The sequence below is a fragment of the Chlorocebus sabaeus genome, chromosome 13 (genome assembly GCF_047675955.1).
Source record: "Chlorocebus sabaeus isolate Y175 chromosome 13, mChlSab1.0.hap1, whole genome shotgun sequence".
In the NCBI taxonomy this organism is placed as follows: Eukaryota; Metazoa; Chordata; class Mammalia; order Primates; family Cercopithecidae; genus Chlorocebus; species Chlorocebus sabaeus.
Window position 1 is genome coordinate 26,030,280 of NC_132916.1, and position 24,492 is coordinate 26,054,771.

A 24,492-nucleotide genomic window follows, 5' to 3' on the forward strand; every position below is an offset into this window, starting at 1 on the left:
ACATTATAACCAACGCATATTTAAATTACTCTTAAAAGTAATTATATTTAGATGTAAATTATTACATTCAACATTGGAAGCATTTGTCTCTCAGGCCAAGAGTGCTAATAACAGCAGCAAAGAGTGAAATATTGTCACAAATATAACCGTGCTTGGCACAATAGACATAATAACCTGCAAAATACTATGTTCTAAGTTCTCCCAGTCAAAATTGAATGGAAGTGTCCAAAAGTCATTCCAAAAGAATGACTTCTCACCAGAGGAAAAAAATAAACATTTTTGATGGATTTTTGCTGAGAAAAATTTTTAGTATATCTGAGAAATTTGATATACTAACATTCTGTTCTGTATTTGTACATAGTTTGAAATTGTTTGTTTCTAGTTTCTTCATCCTTTTTTCAAATAAAATCTATGTTTTAATTTTTGTGTAACTCTTGAAGCACCTATTTTAGACCTTTACAAAGGAAATGTATAATGTGAGGAATCAGAAAGAGAAATAACATATGCATTAAACATGGACATTGGTAGCTTAGTAATTACTGCTTAGTATCAGATTATTCTGTAAAAGAAATCTAAGTACAGATAAATATTTTAACTATTCATAGAATCCATTTCTGTTTTTTATAGTTGGAGATATTTTAATTGTATATATAAAATCGAAATATTAAACCATGTCAATTTTTATTATTTGAAACTTTTTAGAACATCTGATTTCTTAAATTCTTCAATTATTTAAAAATGCGTCGTGAATTTTTCCAGAGTGTAAGGAAAATGTAAACATACACAGATTTTACTGTTTTTTTTTTAAATAACTTAAAGACTCATCAGTCATGAGGTTACTTGATGGATGGAATAGTACTGGGTGACTATGCCTATTTCTGTGGCAATAGCTCAGCCATAGAAATTAGCATTTGTCACTCTTCTGCCTGTTTCTCTGTTACACATTCTATTCGTGAAAGTAATTTGACTAGGTATAAGATACACCAAGCAATAAGTTAGTAAGAAGGTGAATGGATGTTTAAATATATTTGAAGACATTTCGTATGTTCTTTTCAAGCCAGCCATTTGGAAAGATCACGACAGTTTTACTAAAATGTGTAGGACCATATTGTGCAATTTTAAAGGTTTGCAAAACATAACAAGTTTTTGGCTGAAAAACATTTTTTGTAGGTTAACTAACTTATTTTGGAAATAAAAATAGCTCCAATCTAGTCTGAGGTAGGCTCTGAAAGGCAGTCCACATTCCAGTTGACAGGTGTTTGAACTAGCAGTGAAGCAGGTAGGGCTGCATTTAGCTGTCATAATAGCCCTGTCTGGCCAGTACCTATATAATTTGAGCGTCTTTCTTCTGCAGTATACCCTCAGAGGGAATAGATATTCTCTTCTAGCTTTCCGTTAAGTGTGGCCCATATATATGGGTGTGCGTGTGTATGTATAATATATAATGTATATAACCCATACACATATATACACATATATAATTATACTTGAGAAAAAATATATATATAAAATTATAGTCGCAAGAGAGAAAATAGAACAGTTTATCTTATCTTCATTATTGATTTATTCCCAACCCCTGCTTAGCTTTTGTCTTGCCTTTGTAGTTTAGGATGTAAATGACCACAGGTTTATCTGTCTCATATGGATTTTAATAACCAAATTGTACTGATATTCAGTTTTAGTTTACTTGGCTAAATTACAGTTATGGTGAACCCTGAAGCATTCTTTAGAGGTAGCTCTAATGTATAAAGAAAAAGACAAGATTTAATTTCCAATAACTTTTATTGGAATCCCAGCTCAGAGGTGTATTCTCCATGGTCCGTGGAACCATACTAGACTGGTATTCATAAGACGCCCCCTAAACTATGAGATCTTCTTCCACTAGTTTCCCCTCCTTTGCCCATCATAGTTTTAGTGGGAATATGGCCTAGGGGAGGCAGGGATGATAATTGTTTAGACAGTGATTCTAAGGGTTAGGATTTGCCTGAATCTTATTTCCGCCAATCTTTCATGAGACCTTGAAATAATTACTTTAACTTTCCTAATCTTCAGTTTCCTGCTCTCAAAAATCCTAGTAGTAATATCATTTAGAACATATGATCTTTGTGAGAATTAAATGAGATAATGCATGTAAAGAAATCGGCACAATTCTGTGGCACAGAGTAAGCATTTAATATAACTTGAATTAAAATAATTATTGTTTTGTAATAATATTATAAAAATGATAAGATAATTTAACCTATGTTTCCCCTCCACTTCTCTCCTCCTCTGTACTACCCCTCTCTCCTTTTCTCCTGTTTTCTTCCATTAAGAGAAGAGTCAAGGCAAGGAATTATAGAGTCAATAAGAGAGGATGAAGATTTAGCAAAAGCAGATAAATCAATCTCTAAATTTGGGTGTAAGAGATGCTTCTTAAGCCCTGGCATGAAAGATACACTAGAGTCTTTGCCCTTTGAAAATCTCCCAAACAGCAACTGGATAGAACCAAGCTAGAATGTTGAAGAGGGTTTTAAAAAGTGTTATATTGCTAGGAGCTAAAAGAATACACTCATGAAATAAAGACGAAAATTGTCATTCTTTTTTTTTTTTTTTTTTTTTTCTGAGATGGAGTCTCACTCTGTCACCCAGGCTGGAGTGCAGTGGTGCGATCTTGGCTCACTGCAAGCTCTGCCTCCCGGGTTCACGCCATTCTCCTGCCACAGCCTCCCGAGTAGCTGAGACTACAGGCGCTGCCACCGTGCCAGGCTAATTTTTTGTATTTTTTTTCTTTTCTTTTTTTTAAATGCAGACGGGTTTCACTGTGTTAGCCAGGATGACCTCGATCTCCTGACCTCTTGATCCGCCCGCCTCGGCCTCCCAAAGTGCTGAGATTACAGGCGTGAGCCTAAAATTGCCACTTTTAAAGCTTACTTTGTCCTCTGAACTAATCTTTGCATCCTGCTCAGTCCAGGATTTGTTAGAATTACATTGATTCTATAATTTCTTTTTGTAATCTAATTTGTATTTGTTTCTTTTGTTTTTTTCTATTTACTTAGTATGTTATTTTTTCAATTATCCTTTTCTAGGCATTGTTGGGCCTATATGTAATTCCATACTTATATTTTATACAGTCATTTATAGGTACTTCTTTCTTATCCTTATAGTGATCAGATTTCACTAACAATTTGGTTACAATCAGTGACATTATGAACCTCTGAAAGGAGGTGGTGGCTCCCTCCAGGACAACAACTGGAAATGTGGGTTCCTGACTTGACCATTCCTGTCCATACTTGATGATTTAAATTATTTGTTTTACCTCAATGTTTCTTGGGACAAATAATGTTTAAGCTTGATAACCTTTGATTTGTAGAGAGATGTATTTGGGGGTGTACTATCAATTTAGTGTTGCCTACAAGAGTGCTAATATTTTTAGAAAATTCTATTCACCAGTCACCATAATGTGGCTTCATTGGTCAGGCCAGGGCCCTGCTACTCTATGCAGCTTTGGGACTTGGTGCCCTATGTCCCAGCTACTCCAGTTGCAGCTCCAGCAGTGGCTAAAAGCAGCCAAGGTACAGCTCAGGCTGTTGCTGGGAACATTCACCCAATGCCTATACCCTCATTGTATCTTGGAAGTAACTAACATGCTTATGATTTTACAGGCTTATAGGTGAAAGGGACTTGCCTCGTCTCAGATGAGGCTTTGGACTTAGACTTTTAGGTTAATGCTGGAATGAGTTAAGGCTTTGGGGGACTGTGGGGAAGGCATGATTGGTTTTGAAAAGTGAAAAGTACATGAGATTTGTGAGGGGCCAGGATTGGAATGATATAGTTTGGCTTGGCTCTGTGTTCCTACCCAAATCTCATCTCAAATTGTAATCACCATGTTTCAAGGGAGAGACCTGGTGGGAGGTGATTGGATCATGGTGTTCTCATGATAGTAACGGAATTCTCATGAGATCGGATGGTTTTGTAAGTGGCAGTTTTCCCTGGTATCTCTCTCTCCTGCCACCATGTCAGACATATCTTGCTTCCCCTTTGCCTTCTGCCGTGATTGTAAGTTTCCTGAGGCCTCTGTAGCTATGGAGAACGGATTCAATTAAATCTCTTTTGTTTATAAATTACCCAGTCTCAGGTACTATCTTTATAGCAGTGTGAAAATGGACTATACACTCAGCAGCAGTGTATAAGAGTTCCTTTTTCTCCACATTTTTGGTTTGCATTTGTTACTGTCTTTTTGTTTAAGAATGATTCTAACTCGGATTAGATGATATTTCATTGTGGTTTTGACTTGCATTTCCCTGATGATTAGTGATAATGAGTGTTTTTTATATACCTGTTGTCTATTTTTATATCTTTTTAGAGAAATGTTTATTCACATCCTCTGTCCACTTTTTAATGGGATTTTTTTTTTTTTTTTTTTTAACACTTGAGTTGTTTGAGCTCCTTCTATATTACAAATATTGGTCCCATGTGAGACAAATAGCTTGCAAGTATTTTCTACCATTCAACAGGTCATCTCTTCACTCTGTTGGTTGTTTCCTTTGCTGTGTGGAATCTTTTCATGTCCCATATGACTTTTTGTGTCCCATATGTCTATTTTTTGTTTAATTGCCTGTACTTTTGGGTTCTTAGCCATAAAGTATTTGCCTAGACCAATGTCCTAGAATATTAGTCTGTGTTTCCTTCTAGTATTTTTATAATTTCAGAACTTATGTTTAAGACTTTAATTGATTTTGCATTTTTTTTTTTGTATATGATGAGACATAGGAGTCTAGTTTCGTTCTTTTGAGTATGGATATCCAGTTTTTTTCAGTACCATTTATTGAAGAACCTATTCTGTTTCCAATGTATATTCTTGGCTCCTTTGTCAAAAATCAGTAGGCTATAAATATGTGGATTTATTTGTGGATTGCCTATTTTGTTTCATTGGTCTATGTGTTTGTTTTTATACCAATACCATGCTGTTTTAGTTATTGTAGCCTTGTAACACATTTTAAGGTCAGGTATCGTGATGCCTTCAGCTTTTTTTTCTTTTTTCTCAGGATTTCTTTGGTTATTCAGGCTGTTTTGGTTCTACATGAATTTTAGAAGTGTTTTTTTTTTTTTTTTTCCTATTTCTGTGAAGAATGTCATGATATATTGGTGGGAATTGTATTGAATCTGTAGATTGCTTTGGGTAGCATGGCCATTTTTACAACATTAATCCTTCCAGTACATGAGCATGGTCTTTTCATCTGCCTGTGTCATCTTCAATTTCTTTAATCAGTTTTTTGTAGGTTTCATTGTAGAGTTCCTCATCTTCTTAGTAAAATTTATTCCTAAGGTCTTTTACTTTTTGTTGGTATTGTAAATGAGATTACCTTCTTGATTTTTTGACTGGTTAGTTATTTGTGTATTAAAAAATGGCTGATTTTTGTATGTTGATTTTGTGTTCTACAACTTTACTGAATATGTCAGATACAGTTTTTGGTGGAGTCTTTAGGTTTTTTAAAAATACTAGATCATGTCACCTGCAAAAAGGGACAATTTGACTTCCTTTTTTTTGGTCCCAGTTTCAATGTTCTTTCTTTCTCTTGTCTGATTGCTCTGAGTAGGACTTTCAGTACTATGTTGAATAGGTGTTGTAAAAGTGGGCATCATTGTCTGGTTCCAGTTTTTAGAGGAAAGGATTTCAGCTTTTTCTCATACATTATGTTATTTGTAGGTGTGTCATATATGGCCTGTATTATACTGAAGCATGTTCCTTTTATGCTTAGTTTGTTGAGTTTCTATTATGAAGGAATGTTGAATTTTATCAAATACTTTTCTGTGTCTATTGAGATCACATGATTTTTACCCTTTATTCTATTGGTGTGATGTATTACATTTATTGTTTTATTACATTTATTGTTGAACAATCCTTGAGCTCCTGGAATATATTCCACTTGATCATGTTGTAGTACCTTTTGGATGTACTGTAGAATTTAGCTTGCTAGTATTTTATTGAGAATTTTTGGATCTATGTTCACCAGGGATGTTTGGCTGTGAACATAGATACAAAACATAGATGTTCACCCATTGTTGTTGCTGTTTTGTCTTTGGTTTTGGTATAATACTGGCCTCATAAAATGAGTTAGGAAGAATTATCTCCTCTTGTTTTTTAACAGGTAGTTTGAGTAGAGTTGGTGTTAATTCTTCTTTAAAAGCTAGGTAGAATATGGCAGTGAAGTCATCTGGTACTGGGCTTTTCTTTGATGGAAGCCATTTTATTACTGATTTAATTTTGTTACTCTTATTAGCCTGTTCAGGTTTTCTACTTCTTTCTAATTCAGTGTTGGTAGGTTGTGTGTGTCTAAAAATTTATCCATTTCCTATAAATTTTTGAGTTCGTTAGTATATAGTTTTTCATAATAGTCTTTTAGGATTTTTTTTGTATTTCAGTGTTATCTATTGTAATGTCATTTTTTAAGTTCTGATTTTGTTTATTTGAGTCTTTTATCTTTTTTTCTTGGTTAGTTTAACTAGAAGTTTGTCAATTTTTTTTAAAAGACTTTTCATTTCAATAATCCTTGGTATTATTTTTTAAGTCTCTATTTCATTTAGTTCAGTTCTGATCTTTATTACTTTTTTCTTCTACTAATACTAGGTTTAATTTGTTCTTTCTTTTCTAGTTCCTTGAGGTGTATCATTAGGAAATCTTTATAGTTTCTTGATGTACACACATATTGCTATAAACTTCCCTCTTAACACTGCTTTTGCTGTATCCCATATGTTTTGGTATGTTGTGTTTCCATTTTTATTTGTTTCAAGAAATTTTTAGATTTTCTGCGTAATTTACTCCATGACCTAATGGTCTTTCAGAGTATGCTGTTTAGTATCCATATATTTGTAGTTTCAAGAATTTTTCTTGTTACCGATATCCATTTTTTTTGTTTATTGTGGTCTGATAAGACATTTGATATGATTTCCACTTTTAAAAGTTTGTTGAAACAAACTTTTAAAAACTCTGTCTCTCTTTAGATCAAATAAAATTTGTTTTATATATCTAGGTGCCCTGCTAATGGGTGCATAAATATTGAGAAATGTTGTCCTCTTACTGAATTGATCCCTTTGTCTTTATATAATGACCTGGTTTGTCTCTTTGTACTGTTTTTTTGACTTAAAGTCTGTTTTATTTGATGTAAGTATAGCTATTCCAGCTCACTTTTGGCTTTCATTTGCATAGAATACTTGTTTTTCATTCCTTTACTTTCTGTCTATATGTGTCTTTATAAGCGAGATGAATTTCTTGTAGGCAGTATATAGTTGCATCATTAAAAAAATCCACTCAGCTAGTCATATCTTTCAAATGGACACCTTATTATGTTGTATATTAAAGGTTATTATTAATATGTGAGGACTTATTCCCATCATTTTTTGTTTTTGATTGTTTTGTTTATCCTTTGTTCCCTTCTTTCTCTCTTATTGTTTATCACTGTGGTTTAGTGGTTTTCTGTAGTGGTTCCAGAATTTGGTTCTTTTATATAATGTCTATCTCTTTATTGAAATTTTCACTCATATCCTGATTTTTTTTTTCTTTGTATTGTTTTCCTGTGTTCTCTGTGTCTCATCGAGCTTCTTTGGTATAATTATTTTCAGTCTTTTTTCGGGCATTTCATAGATCTGTTTTTCACTGAATCTTTTACTGGAGAATTATTGTGCTCCTTTAGAGGTGTTGTACTTCCTTGATTGTTTATTTCTTGTGTCCTTTTTTGTCCTTATGTTGATATCTACACATCTTGTCATCTTGTATAATAGTTGCTTGTTTCAATTTTTTTTTTTCTTTTGAGATAGAGTCTCACTTTGTCAACCAGTCTGGATTGCAGTGGGGCTATCTTGGCTGATTGCAATTTCCGCCTCCCGGGTTCAAGCATTTCTCCTGCCTTAGCCTCACAAGTAGCTGGAATTACAGGCCCACAGCTACTATGTCCTGTTAACTTTTGTATTTTTAGTAGAGACCAGGTTTCGTCGTGTTGGTTAGGCTGGCCTCAAACACCTGACTTCAGGTGATCCACCCACCTCGGCCTCCCAAAGTGTTGGAATTACAGGTGTAATCCAGTTGGCCAGCTTTTTTCAATTATTTTGGATGGGTTTTCATAAGGGAAAATTTTTCCTATGGATTTATCTATGGTATTGGTTGAGGGGGCACTTTAGCTTTGATTCTAGGGTTAGCAGTAGCGTAGTATTCATATGATTTTTACAGCATCAGTGGTGTCTATGATTTCCGCAGTTTCTTAGACTGTGATTGTTAATGGAGACTGGGTTGAGATTTTACTGGGTATAGGCGTGCGAGGTAGTTCAGTCCTCAGGCTCAGTGGTGTTATCGGTGGGCTAAGTGTGCCTGTCTTTAGGCTCCTGTGTGGCATACAAGGGCACTGGTGTTACTGGGTCCAGGAGGGCCAATTGTTGGGCCTCCAGGGAGCTTGCTTGGGTTCAGTAGTGGCAGCAGTGGGCATGTGTGTGGTGAATTCCTGGGCCCCTAAGCAGTGTGCATGGCATGAGAAATAGCAGTAGTGACGGTGGGACACCCATGGGCTCCCAGGCATCAAATACTGGTGTTAGCAGTGCCTGCAACAGACTGGATGGTCCAGTCCCCAGGGGGAGTGCACAGACACCAACAGTGGTGAACGAGGCAGGGCTGTTCTCAGGTCTCTGAATGGCATGCTTGGGTACTTTGTGGATAGTGCCAGGGGTATGGGCCTGCCCTTAGCGTCCCCTGATGGTTGTACGGGAATAGGCTGTGGTGAGTCGGACAGGGCGATCTCCATGCCCCAGGTATAATAACATATTTCTTTTTTACAAATATATATTTACCAATTTTCTATAATCTCTACCTTTTCTTATTTTGCAGTGCCTTTTCATTATGTAAATATTTATGAACAAATTATATAGAGATCGGTGCATTCAAGTGCTAGTTGACATTTGTTATATTGTGTAACTACAAAACCACCTTCACTACTTTGCTTATTAACTGTAGAGTGCTGAGTGAGAAACCCACTCAGAGAAAAGGACATAAACTTTGGACAGACTATATGGATTAAATCCAGCTCTACCTGTATATACTATGGTTTGTTTTTTGAGTTACTTAACTGCTGACTGCCTTGCTTTCCTATTTGACACAAACTTGATGGGATTGCACCTGAATAATGGTTATGGAAATTAAAGGAATTAATTTAAGGAGAGTGCCTCACACACAGATATTGAATGAATATTGGCTATTAATATTATTAATAGAAGACAAATTTTCACATATTCGTGAGAATAAGAAGCCACATTTTTGTGAGCATTCTTGTGAGAATAAGAGAAATCATATTTTTGAAGCACTAGAATTTTCTCATAATTTTTCAAAGAAGGAAGAATTTATAGATACACAATTTTACAAGAAGACAATAGTTTAATCTGACAAGATATTAAATATAAACAAAAAAACTACATACTATCACAAGAACAATTAGTCTAAAATTAAAACAAAAAAGTACTCCAAACTGAAGAACATATAAGAGAAAGTATTTCAGAAGTTCTGTTTATTGATTTATAAGTAAAGATATTTTAAATTGGGAAATCCAGAAGTAGTTTGATCAGCAACTTTTAAAGTACTTGTGCCTTTTTCTCAAGGATTTATATTTTATTGTTACAGACAATCATCTTACCATTTTGCCCAGACTGGGCTCAAACTTCAGGGCTCAAGTGATCCTCCTACCTTACCCTTCCAAGTAGCTGGGCTACAGGTGTGTGCCACTGTACCCAGCTATATTTATCTTGTAGTTTAATAATATTGTCTAATTTTTATAATTGCATTTAAAATAACAGATTTCAAAGAGTTTTATTATCAACTACTGTGTCCCTGATTGTGAAATTGAAACTCTATACCAGAAAAGATTTTTCAATTTTTAATTAGGCAGAATTATTTTCTAGCATTGTCATATTAAATAAGGTTACTACTCTAGGATTTTTATTTATGTCCTGTAAGATTATCTATATGTCAATAAGTCATGAAAAGCTATCTTCATGAAAACTTGGAATTAGAAATATTATATATTTTATTCTTTTAGTTATTTTTTGCATTAATAGATTAAAATTTTTATCTTGGCAATAACTGCTATGGTATTTGTAATCTTCCTCACACATTACACATTAATGTTAAAAACGGTAGAAAATAAATACGAAATAAAAAGTTTACTCATGAGTATTTCACAAGAGTTAAATATTATGAATTTATTGTGTTTTCCTGTTGTTTATATAGTATGTAGTGGTGGCTAAAAAGCGTTCCTGAACACAGAGGGTTGGCTTCTCCACTTGTTAGCTGTGTGATTTTAATTAGTTCTTCACTTCTCCCAACCTTGGTTTTGTTATTTATAAAATGTGAACAATAGGTTTTTTATTATACTATTACTCAGAGAATAAAGTAAATACATTAATTGCTCTCATATGTAAGTATATATACATGCATATTTTAGATATTCAATTTATAAATATATATATATTGCTTTATAAAGTAATACTTTATATTACTCTATAAAAATATATTATTTATAAATATATATATAATATTTATAAAGCAAATATATCTTTATGCTGTATTTCCAGCATGAACCATTATATATATGCTTTTTAATGTATATATTATATAATAGTTTATATATTATGTATAAAATAATGCTTATATATTATAATGGTTTTATATATTATATTATATATTACATACTATATATAATATGTATAGTATGTTACATATATATTATATATAATATATGAAACCATTATTTATATATAAAACCATTATGTATTATATATAAAACCATTATGTATATTATATATAAAGCCATTATTTATACATTGCTATATATAATGGTTTATGCTGGAAATACAGTTCTGCATAATCTAAATCTAATTTAACGCAACACCATTTAAGATGTATTTAATTTCCTTCTAGTTAAGTATTTTTCAAAACTGATTTTTTAGTGCTTATATAAGAAAATATTGTGAATTTATTTAGAAATTTCCCTATTTTGGTCATTCAGTAGATTTCCACTCTCCTGTTTTTCTAAAAAATCTCAATGGATATGTTGCCTTTGTTCTTATCTCTGATTTTCTTAATGTTAATTCTAGAAAGAGGAATTACTGGGTTAAAATAAACATAAATATTTTTAAGGCTCTCTTATGTTTTATGCTGCAAAATTACCCTTTCTGTTAACAGTGATATATTTTAAACACTCAAACTGTATCTTCCCAATTCTGGTGATAATTTTTGTGACCACCTGTGTAATACATGTAATATGTCCTCTGAATGTTATCTCGGGTCAAAGACAAATATCAGTCAAATCTTCAGGCTCAGGATATATGCCTCTATGAACTCCAGTACTAGTTTTCACTACGCATCCTTTAGGGTATGTTAAAATAGTCAGTCAAATTTATAAAATGAAGGTTAGGAATCTGAGTTATTTTCCCCAGAGATTTATGAACGATAAAATAATATTATTATGTTCTCTTATTGCATTGTGCTCTTTAGCCATCTTCCATTTTATGTGATATAGCTCCTTAGGATCCATTTGTTTGAAAGCTACTGTGTATACTCATTTTGTATTGTGGCAAATGCTGTAATCTACAGGGTTCCTATTCATTTTGGAATTCATTTCACAGCTCACTAATTGTGTGAATGAGAAGAGGAAATATATGCTTTTATTCTAAAGCATGCCAAGCAGATGGCCAAAGTTCATTGCTAGGAGTACTGTCAGTGTGGCTGTCTTCTCTAGGTAGTAAGCCTGGCATCGATCTGTCAAACACAATGTGAGGGTCCATTTAACACAGCACTTGACAATCACTGAGCCTCTGTTTTGTTATGACTTATAAACATTTTATTTTTGTATCGTCAACCTCCAAAGTTGTTGGTCATTTGAGCAGGTGCAAACACAGTAGAATTCATATTCGTTTTGCTTGAGAAGCCAAATGAACTTTTATTCATATGGAAATCTTGGGGAAAGGAAACAGTACAAGAGATTAAGCTTAGCTTCTTGAAAAGCAAGTAATACAGCTATTGAGATTCAAAACTACCATCGTTTCTGAGATTGAAACTTTTGAAAATTTGAGTTGAAGAAAAAGATCAGGGTTTATATCTTTTTAAAGCTAAAAGATTAAAACAATGAAAGAATTTAAGGTTTTAAGTAAATCTCCCTTAAAATCTTTGTTTCTTCCTATAGAGGGAAACTGTTTACTTAATTTTATATACAATATGTAATTTATGTGACCGTTAAAAATGTTAGCAATGTACTCATTGTGTGTCTGTGTGTGTGTGTGTGTGTATAGTGAGACAGAGTAAGAAGCAGAGAGAGTCACTAAAAGGAAATAAAGCCTGTCTTCATACATTTCCTACGTCAACAGCAATACTAGGACTATATGTAATTGGGTTATTTCAGGAAAAGGAGGGTAGGTCAAATTTTCTTATGGAGCTGATGTAGTAATTTGATCATAATGACTTGTTTAAGAGAACGAGAGCATGTTAGAGATAATGTTTTCTTCTTTATACAAAGAAAAACAGTATATATATTTCCCTTACCTCTTCCCTCTCCCTCCTTGCAAACCATCTACTGCAGGTTCTACAAGTTATATTGACTATACATTTCCCTTTGCCTTGCTTTTCAGACTGATGCTGCTCTAATGTATGATGCTGTGCATGTGGTGTCTGTGGCCGTCCAACAGTTTCCCCAGATGACAGTCAGTTCCTTGCAGTGTAATCGACATAAACCCTGGCGCTTCGGGACCCGCTTTATGAGTCTAATTAAAGAGGTATGTCAGGAGAAGAACATCTGCCTTGTCTCTTTTGTTGTCAAGCTGAATGAAGTGAGATTATTGTGGTTTTTCTAGCAAGTGACCTTTTACTTTATGTTTAATTTAAATTTTCTCTCTTACTCCAAATAAGCAAAATTAACATTTTTACTAAATAATACCAAGTGAAAGGTGGGGGGAATCCCATTAGAAACAAAATATCTGTCAAAGTATCTGTGAGGGTTAACCTTTACCTTTCTGAATCTTTATATTTATTACTTTTCCTTTATGTAGAGATATAGATTAATAAAAGAATACTTATATTTTAGGCAACAAAATATAAAATGCATTTTTAACATAAATGTCATTTGCACTACAGTAAAATTATACCTAATTTGTGAGGCTTCAAGTAGAGTTATTTAGATTAATTGTTCCTAAATATATCTAGTTATTTAAATTATATTAACGGTTAACAAAAATAGAATATATGAATTAATCAAAGTGCAAAATTTACTCCATATTATATAATGCAACCATTCTTATTACCACATATCATTTCTAATTATGTCTGTTACAGATCAAGCATATTCATAGTGAGAAAAAGAAACATTTTGAAGATCATATGTACCCACAAATATACGTGCATATGTATACAAATACATATACATATATATTTTTCCTGTCATAAGAGAAAGTCCTTTGTTAGCTTAGAATACTTTTCATATATGAAAGTTTAACCGAGCCTTAATCTTTGCAATGAGATATCACAGGTATTATTACCATATGAGATTTTTTATTAATGGCTTAAAATAAATCATCAGTTCATCTTGTAATAAATTATTCATCATGAAAATAAAAGTGCAAATAGGATCATAATTAAGTATCTCTGAATATCCATGAATTTTCTTTGTCTAATTCTTATCAAGCTCTCAGGTAGATGAATTTATAATAGTTTCTGAAGAATATGCAGTTTATTAGTTGCCCATATTCTAACATTTACTTCTGGTTTAAAACTGAGCCTTAGTGAGCAGTAGACATAGTCCACAGGTCTGGTGAGATGAAGAATTGATTTTTCTGAACTCAGCACTAGATTATTGAAATCATGACATGTGTCAAGCAGCCCGAAAAGAAGCAGTTGTATGACATTCCCCATTGTATTTATTGTAGGGTGTAATTGAGAATCTTATCCACTAAATCACACAGTGTCCCCCTTATGAGGACCAACAGGAGAAATTTCTCTCAGGTCTCAGTGCCAGGAAAAGCTTTCTCCTGAGCAGCTGGTATGTCTTAAATTATAGACCCTGTATATTGTGTTTTTATCATATTTTCTTCTTTGTTTTGGTTGCTAGGCAGTTCAGAAGTGAATTTGTGATTAAATTATTTGTGCAATTTCACCTGGTATACGTTTCTTTATGCTCTCTTTACCCCAGATTTGTTCTACTGTTTTACACTTCTATTCCTGTACTTCTTGATCTTTTTGTTTACTTTTATATTATTATCTATTTTTGTTAGTCACTTGAAATTTTTTCTTTGGAAGACATTAGGCTAGAAATATTTTTTTCTTCCTTATTGTAAACCAGTGAACACATGTTTAACTATAGCAAAGACATGTTGCAGTATGTTTATGAATATATATTATAATTTTTCTATTTCATTTGTAACTTGTTAGCTGAAAACTATTTGAGAATCCTGCACATAAGTATCCAAATATCATATGGAGCCTAAGAAATTCAGTAATATTAATTTCAAATCCTTATTGAAATATTACTCTTAATCTACTGATATTTACTTCTTTGGGGTCTTGTTTATATTATTTTAAACATTTTAGTTGTGAGTATACATTTTATAATTTAAAATTTCTGTATTTAACTACTTTTTCCTAAGCTATTTCCAAATTACAAACAATGGAAAACATCTAATTGTGGTTCTATAACCAACAGAATGGGAAAATTTTTACATTAAAAAAGTCCAGGTATTTACTCACCTTTTAGGGTTAAACATATTATATAGCTAGATTATTATATTCCCATCTCCTTCTACATGACGTATATCTTGATATGAAGTAATTAAAATACATTTCCCCTGCTCTTACTTAGGGGAAAGTAAAGGATTAAGTTAATTATTCTATGGGGAATGTATATAATTGAGTTAGTATAACATAGCTTTTCCTGGATTTGGTTTCTCTTATTGTAATAAGTTTCTTTTCATATTATTATGAATTTGGTAGTGGGATTTTATAACAGTAGTTCTATCTGTATTTGCCAGTGAGATCTTTAATGTCTCATACACCATAAAAAGTAACTAAATTCTTCTTACTTTACTAAAAGAGGTATACTACTTACAACATAATAATACAGTCTCTCATAGACAGAAAATTATAACTGGAAAATGCATTTTATAACATGAAAAATTTCTAATATATTTTCTACTGAAACTAAGATAATTTATGTAGAAAAACATTTTTCAAATTTCAGAGGAAAATTAAAATATTTTAAAAATCTCTAGCAATGTCAGCTATGAAAAATAATGAATATAAGGTTCCTACTTTTATGAAAAAATATTTATTCCATCTTTCTTCATTTATTTATTATCTTTTTTTTTTCTATTCCCATAGGCACATTGGGAAGGCCTCACAGGCAGAATAACTTTCAACAAAACCAATGGCTTGCGAACAGATTTTGATTTGGATGTGATCAGTCTCAAGGAAGAAGGTCTAGAAAAGGTATTTCAGTCAGCTTATTTGCTGTAATTACTAAATGAAACATATCTCAGAGAAGACAGAAATATTCTCTGCTGTAGTCATATTTTATTGACATTTAACTTTAGTAACTCAAAATAAATATTTAATTCATTATATTGAACATAATAATTGACAATTAGGATTCAAGGATAAAGGGTATCTTAAGTCAATTTTATATTTTATTTTCTAACTAAAGGTTTTCTGATGCATATAATCTTTGAAATGCATATAATGTTAATTAGTCTTAAGGTTTAATATAGCAATTAGAGAATATTTGGTTTAATATGGGTCTTTATACGTGCAGTTTATAATCACTTGTGGTTACATAGACTTTCCAACTTGGAGCAGGCTATTAAAAAATTAAATATAAAAGTGTTTCCATTGTTTGAGTCATATTTAAGTGAAATATTTGAATTAATGTATGCACAGTAAATAGGGCATATATGTAAATGTAGCACACTACACTGGATCTATCTTACTTGATTCTATTGCTAGGGATTGTGGTAAAGCACCCAAAGAATTTGGGTAGTGCATACTTAATGAATATTTTAGTGTGAATTTTCTTAAATACATAATGTATATATTTAGATATTTTTCTGTTAGATTCATTGATAATTGACAAGATATTAAATCTTATTAAATCTTTTTAGATATTATCTAGATATTATTAAATCTTATTAGATCTTATTAAAATAAGAACTTGAGAAAAATTGTATGTGACTGAGATAATATTGCTTTGAAGATAGTGAGCTATCTTATAGTTTACCTAGCAATGAAACATGGAGCTTTATTTCTAGATAGAAACTGAAGAGAAAAGCTGAGACCTAAGAAGGGCTTTTTTAGCCTGCACGATAACAGCACATTTGAATGCTGATTCAAATCATCCAGGAGAGAGTAAAACTACATTTTTGATAACGTCCCCAAGACAATTTAAGTACATTATGACCAACTGATGATTCAAATTGATATAACTGTTACCTCCTGCCATTGAGGATTTCAAACTGTACACTTTGTCAAGACCATGCAAAGTCAGGAATATTTTATAATAAACTGGAACCCAAGTATTCATGAGACAGTCCCTTCCTAACTATCTCACTCTTAAGATGAGAAAATTAGTCTGTGTCCAAGACTGGAGTTGATAATGGTGGAGTTCAGTAAGCTCTTAAGGAGTTTATCTTATTATTTACTGGAGATGTTATTACCTTATTTATTTATTTATTTATGAAATATCCAAATCACTAGGAGGAACTTGGACCATTGCTGACATTTCAGTACATCTGCATAAAAATGGCAATGCTCTTCATATTACCATAGATACCTTCCTGTCTTGAATTCAAAATAAATAAAACATTACAAAGTTTTCTCTGTGCTCCATTGTGGCTTATAGATACGCCTGAATATAATGATTATCAAGTACCTATGATGATTTATCACACTGATAAATGAGGTAAACCAGTATGAGTTTTGCAGGTTGCTCTGCAATTTCATAAATATTTTTTGTATTCTTTTCTAAAATCTGAAAATTCATTTTGCTGAATTAATTATGTGCAGTACTTATCCTCAAGGGGCTTTTCATGTACAGTGATAAGGTAATACATATTTGTAAATGAATACAATCGAAAGCTATATGTTTCAAGCTTTCAAAAGTCCAATACAAATATAATTTCTGATAAAAAGTATAATCAAGAGTCATAGTCAATTGAGTACTTAGAATTAGCTTTTAAATATGTTGAATTATTGATTGTTAGACATTCAGTCATTTTAGAAGGAAGTAACAGCATGAGGAAACACAAACATAGCATTTGATTTTATCATTATACACATACACATACACACAGTGGAAGAGGGAGATAAAGCTAAAATGCTAGATTTTAGTCATAACATAAATACCATGTTCAGGATATTTGCAGGATATTAGAATACAGTGCGAGTTTAAAGAAAGAATAGTCCTGAAGGCTATGGGTTACTTGGGAAGATAATATAGTTTACAATAATTTGAGTATGAGGACATGGATGTAAAACCATTCTAACAGGAAGTGGAAATGAGTAAACAGTTTGTGATAGAAGGCATTAACTGAACCATCAACAATGCTGTTAGTTCAAAGACAAGTAAAGCATTTGGACTATGTTTTTAAGGAGAAATGGAGGAGCCAGGTAGGAAAAGGGGGGATACCAGGGATAAAAGCATAACTCAAAGATTGGAAAATGAATTACCAAGTAGGATAATTACTAGTAGAAAGGAATTGGCATAAACCTTCCCCTGAAAAGACAGATAAGGTACTGAGGATGGGTGGAGGTAAGTTAAAGAGAAAGGGAACAAAAAGTTCACATGAAATGTTTTCAATATCCTTGAAAATTTGTACATGAACTCATCAGCTAAAGGACAGAGGTAAAGTTTAGTCAGTTCTTAAGAAAAATTGAAAATTCCATTTTGACAGACTTGATTTTGACTTAGAAGGAACAAAGTGCTGCTAAGTAGCAAAAGGTCCTAATTTTAAATTTAATAGAATGGTTAAGAGCTCAAGGTCTAGATTCAGAGAGATTTGGGCTCAAATTCTCACTCTGCCCTTTACTTTTTATGGACAAATTTATTAATCTCTCTAAAACATGGGGTCTTATGAATCATGAGACAATAGCAGTTATCTGCCTCATGAAGACTGAGCGTTATTGACTTGATTTTTTTCCCCCTGGAAAGTACAGTTACCAACTCATTGATGGAAAAGACAGCATCCCTACCTTGATAGAATTCACAGTTTAGAAGGGTCAATAGATGGTTATCCAAGAGGCTTGATTTTCAGTTCCAATTCCATCAAAACTAAGTGTGTGAACTTCATCCTGCCACCTAACTTGTCTGTGTCAAATTTCTCATCTTAAAAAAAAAAAAAGTGGAGTGCAAAGGGCTGCCCTCTTGGACAGTCTGAAGTAAGAATACTATGGCCTCTAAAAGAACCCAGAAGTAACATCTTGAAATATATTGAGGCTAGAAATTTTAATCGTTAAAGTTAACAATTATATTCTATCATGACTGAGAGAGAAAAATGAAGAAGGAAAACATGTAATGTGCTAGCTTTATCCCTCTTCTCATGCCCATTGCCTTTTTTTCATTCTCATTCTGTCTTGGTCATCTTAGACCACTTCATTTAGTAGATTAATCCTCTAACAAATATGGAAGAATGTCTGTCTTATGCCCTCAAGAAGGTTATAATCTAGTAGAGAAACCTGCCAATGATAAATAGACTCATCAGATGTATAAAATTATAAGACTTGGAAGTAATAAGTGCTGAAAAGTAGGTTATTTTGTTTTTATGTCACTGACATGATAGATTTTACATAATGTTCAGAAACATGAACTTTAGGATTAAAACAGTTAACAGGAAGGAAGTCCATATTTCTGTTTTTTACAACTGTGGAACAGATAAACCAGGAAGAAATGAGTATACTTCTAATGAATGGGAAAAGGTGGGCCATGCTCAAGTGTCTGAGCCTGGAGTGGAGATGGGCATCCTTTTTACTTAGATAGTGTCCATAGATCAAATGAATTCTTTCTACTCTATTGTAGCAGAAGCCTTAATTGGAACCCAGCCCAATTCACTGTGGTCCCAAAAAGATCACCATTACTGTATATACAGCCAGTTGCTTCTGTCCAAACAAACTCTCGGAGACCATGGCAGTGCCTTCAATGGAGGAGAGGAGGGCAAGAAGGGGAAAAAACAGTAGGTGCTACTACAGACTTTGTTTAGCTCAGGCAATACTTTTGCTTATGAGAGGCTGATATTGAGCACTTAAGAACAGGAAAAGGAAAACAGAATAAATGATTTTCCAAGCTTGAATTCTTCTGGCCAGTTCAAAGATCGTATAGTGTATTCTACCTTCAAAATATGTTTAGAATCCATTCATCTCTCACCACATCCATTGCTGAATCATAAGGGTGGTACCTTTCAACTGTACAGCTACACTGGAATTCCCACAAGGCTCTCTGTTCAACTCTCTTATAGTCCATTCCGTAAACCACAGCAGCCAGACAGATATTTTTAAAAGAAAATTGAACCATGTCATCCCTCTGTTTAAATGCCTTCATAGGTTCCGATTGTATTTTGAATAAAGTCCAAAGCACCAGTGACCTCTCATCATGTTCTCAGATATTTTCTTATGCCCTACCTACAGAGGGTTTTTTTTTTTTTTTTTTTTTTTTTTTTTCGTTTCCTCAAGAAAACAAAGTTTTCTTATCACTTTGGCATAGAGTAGTAGAAACAGTTTTCCCAGCCAGGAATATCCATTCCCAGTGCCTTTGCCTGGAGAACTTTTACTCATCCTGGTGGTATCATCTTGAATATTACTGCCTTGGATAGGCCTCCTCTAAGTCTCTAATCAAGTTTAAATTTCTCCTATTGCTCTGCCCTTTTTCATTTCTGACTCTATCAAAGTCCGCAATTATTTATTCATGTAAACTTTATAAAAGGGCTATCTCCCTAGCCAGAGTGCAAGACCTACTAGACGGAAAATATATGCTCCCTTTTCCACTATTATATATTAAGGCTTTGCAAAGTATCCCTTGTCTTGAGGACAAAGTATGTACTTAAGAAATATTTGTTGACTGCTGGATGAATAAAGGATCTTTATGGAAATTATGAGATACTTCACATAGAACGCTTACTCTAGTGTCTGATGCAGAGTTATTTTCCTATAGCACAGTTTGTTGCTTTTCCTAGCTTTGCTCTGTACCTCCAACATGAGAACAAGGAAAGACAATAGTCAAGGGGTCAGTGGGTTGGGGTCATGGGTCAATGTTTCAAGTGGGTAAAGGATTTTAGATTGCAGAACGTCACTCTGAAGTCTGAAATTGTAAGGATCCACATTGCTTCAGTGTCAAACCTGGCCCCATTCATAGCGCAATTAAAAACTCCAGTTTTTCTTATGCCCTACCTACAGAGGGTTTTTTGTTTTGTTTTGTTTCCTCAAGAAAACAAAGTTTTCTTAACACTTTGGCATAGAGTAATATAGTTTTCCCAGCCAGGAATATCCATTCCTGGTGCCTTTGCCTGTAGAACTCTTACTCATCCTGGTGGTATCATCTTGAATATTACTTCCTTAGATAGGCCTTCCAGTATTACATTAAACAGTAATAATAAATATTCTATTTATAAATATTCCTTTTTTGTCCTTATGAGTTAATAGTATGGAAATAAAAAAAAAGCCCACCCAAATGAGAACAAGCAGAAGTTACTATTCAGAACTTACTGCAGGAAGGGAGGCAGCCATCATCACTTGCATTAAACTGGGGTTCAAAGGCAAGCAGGGGAGTGGAAAAGTTTTATAGTGGAAAGAAATGAAGACCTCAGCTGTGCTGTGATTGGAGATTGCTGGCATGAGGAAACTGGATTTGGTCTAACTAAGCAAGGCACCTGGATAATGGGTTTGGGGGGCATATTTGACTTTCTCCGGCTGATCCTGATTTGGAGGGTGGCAAAAAATTGGAAAACTGGAAGTAATAGGATGAATCCTGATTGTTTTGGGTAGATTGTTGGCTGAGATTGTGTTTGGCTTCCTGAGATGCTCACTCCACAGCTTCTGGGTCAAACTTTGTCATCACACATGGTTTGGTCATTGTCTATTTGTGTATTCAGTCTGTGAGTGGAATTACTGAAGTAATTTGGAGGGAGAAGAATAGCAAACATCAAAAGAATCAGGAAAAATTTACTTGTGAGGAAATACAAAAACATCATCACCAACAATAAATTTTTGTTTTGTTTTGTTTTTGTTGTTTAGAATATGTAACCAGGATGTAACTTATTGTTGGAAATGGTTTATCCTTATTGTTCAGTCACCTGAAGCTTAGCTATGCGCTTGGGAAAGACCAGCTTCAGAGGGAAGAAAACACAAAACTGATGGCATAAGATGTTACAGAAATACTCTTAGACTATAACTTCAAAAGGATGCCATTTACAGCAAACAGAGTTGGAAGGGTTCCACACAAAATGCGTTTAGACTGAATTGATGACATTATATAAAATAGTGGAATTTCATTGCAAGATGAGCTACCTAGAAGCCATTTTTGGGAAAACAACCACTTAAATTTAGAAAAGAATTTCCAATAGGAAACTGTAATGCAATAATAAAATCCCTGAATCTTAACTCATGATTGAATTTTCTTATAAACTCTCCTATGTAACCACAGAGTACTTCATGTGTTTTACAGGAGAAAAAATCGACCTTTTACTGTTACACTTTCTTGGTTATTCAAAATAATTTTTATTTTACTACAGAATATTTGTTTCTGAGTACAGATGTAAATTAATATTATTCTTGTGTACTTCTCTTATCCTTTTTCTAGCATCAAAGTTTGCCATTCTGATTATTTTGTTGATATTCTCCTGTGTGATATTTAAATGAAAATAGACATTGGAGAATAGAATTTGTTATCTCCTCAGCAGATAGGCTCTAATAAGCCATTATTAAAATTGGCTTTATGCATTAATATTATATTAACTTTGAAAAATAGAAAAGATAAAACTGATAAATTTCTTTGGACAGAAATAGTGCTGAGGGACCTTGAAGCATTTGGGACTATAAAAAATAATCACAATGTGTTTGCCTCAGCATAGGTTTGTAATAAATCAGCTTCTAATTTGTGCATCCTTTGGGGAAATCTTAAAGAAATACAAAAAGACATTTAATGAAATATGTGTCAATTTCTATAGTTAATAATATAAATATAAAAATAATATGTACATGTCTAAATAGTATTTATAAATAATATAAAGCAATATATTTCATATTTGCACATCTCTAAAAGGTATACATTTGTCATATTTCACTTTCATGTGAAGCTTCATTTTAACTTTTAACACTTACACTTCTTAAATATTTACTGCTTGCACCTAGCAGTATAGAGACTAGTATCAGTAAACCATAGGCTTTTTGCTAAAACTCAACTGTCTTGATAATATATGAGGAGGATAAGAATTGGTAGTGAAACCCTGCCTGCCAGAGTTTACAGGCATATGTGTTCTAGGATTAAAACATGTTTCAAAGTGCTTTTTGAATATTTTTTGTAAAATATGTATTTTGAAGGAAAAGTGGTTATTTCTACAGAAGTCTTTACTATTGACCTTTCTTTTACTTGTTGAATCCTGCCCTCATTAAACTTGCTATGAAGAAGGTGTCTGAATGGAATTTACAATCTTCAAAACTTATCTAAATCTGAAAATCTACCTTAGATAGGTGAGAGCTATACTGATTATAGATTTCTAGATACCGGATGCATGGCAGTTTTTATCTTCCTCTCTTTGGTGGCATTTGGTACATATACTCAGTCCCCATGGCAACAATGACCCCCAACTTGTCCAGGAACTGAGATTTATCTTGCCTTCTTGTAAGCAATGCTAATGGTGGTGTTAACTAGTAATCTTTAAATAAGTCAAAAAGTGATGTTTGCTTCTCAAAAACAAAAATACTTCCTGGACAGGATCCAAGCCTATTGCCTTTCTTTGGAGATGTTAGCCATTTAATTTGTCCAACTCTTATATAGAATTCATTATAAGCCGTGTCTCAGAACTGTGCCGACATTTTTGTGTGTCAGTGTGTATAGTTATCATTTTACTTGGTAATTTTACACTTTCAGGACGGTAACATATTTCAGAAAACTATTTATGGATGATGTTTATGTTTAGAAATCAATTAGATTGCCTTATTTGAGGTCACAGAATTTATTGTTTTGGTTACCAAAATGTCTTGTTTTGGCCCACCAATGAATATTAAATATTGACTTTTTTTCTTTTAACCACTAAATTCGAATTAACATATATATAAACAGATTACAATTATGATATATATATAATGTTGTAATTGATTGATTTGATTTCAAATCAAATCAAATCTGAACTACATTTTTATCTGTGGAAAAAACGGCTTTTAACTAAATGTTATTGTATTTTCATATTTAGGAACATTTAATTCATTGGTTCAAACATTATTTAAAAAATCGAAATCACCACCTGTCTGTTAACTCTTTAATTGTACTTAGCGTTAAATTGCCCTAAACTAAAATAAAAATCCTAAATGAGAAAAATCAGTGTTTAGATTATTAATTCCTTTCCATGAGATGATTATATACTTATTGATTTATTATACTCATATTACCACTGTAGTTCTCAAATGGTAAAATCTCAGATCCTATGCACACTAGTTGAGAGTTTCAGGATACTGATTACTAAAGTGTTCTTTGTCCTATCCTTATAGGCCAATTAACTTATATCTGAAGGTCAGCCAATTCCCAGACAATTGCTCTGGACTCTAAATTCTAGCTGGCAGGAAGCACATAGTCTTTGCTTTAAAATATTTCTTTTTGTTTTCCAGAGCTCAGGTGCCAATGTTTAAGTGCTCTCTTTTCAACACATAGTTCAATGGAAGTAAACCATTATTAAACTTTGATGTCAAGGGTTATTAGACAGTAATGCAACTAACTAACTCTACTTTTAATTTAACTATTTAGCATTTGAAGGGGTGAAGTAAGCAAAACAAAAGTCTCTAATTTCCCACTAATAGTGATAAAACTACTCTGTTGAAAAAATCTCTGTACCCAAAATTCATACATTGTATTGGATTGAGCAACCTGGGTTTTCAGAAATAATAGGTATATGAATTAATAGAGAAATAAACAGTCCACTAATGTATATTCAGTCAATTGCAGAAAATATTCATCTTTCATATGTAAATCAGCATTTAATATAAATCTCTTCCTTATGCTTTCTATTTCTCAATTGCCTCAAACAGTACTATTGGGGTGCCATTTTTTTTTCTAAGAGAAATAGTCAATATACATCAAGGAAAACTATACTTTGTGGGTCACATGGTTGGGGGCAACTCTTTACTGGAAAGAAATTTCATTAAGCAAACGTATTCTGAGATGGAGAGTCCGCATTGTGCTAAGACTGTTAGAAACACATGTACAGTGTGGTTTCTCATTATCATCACACAGGCTCTCTTTGGAG

The 24,492-nt window shown here is 33.0% G+C and overlaps 1 protein-coding gene across 9 annotated transcripts in view; it reads left to right on the plus strand.

Annotated features, from left to right (window-relative positions):
- Window positions 1-24,492, plus strand: part of GRIK2 (glutamate ionotropic receptor kainate type subunit 2) — a 703,634-nt gene that overhangs the window by 410,139 nt on the left and 269,003 nt on the right. For all 9 annotated transcript variants that reach the window (XR_012095020.1, XM_038000566.2, XM_038000567.2 and 6 more), the window contains 2 exons: window positions 12,640-12,783; window positions 15,377-15,484. Coding sequence is in view for 8 of the 9 variants with exons in the window: in XM_038000566.2 (XP_037856494.1) it covers window positions 12,640-12,783; window positions 15,377-15,484 (252 nt within the window). In the remaining variant the exon portion in view is untranslated. The remainder of the gene's footprint in view (window positions 1-12,639; window positions 12,784-15,376; window positions 15,485-24,492) is intronic.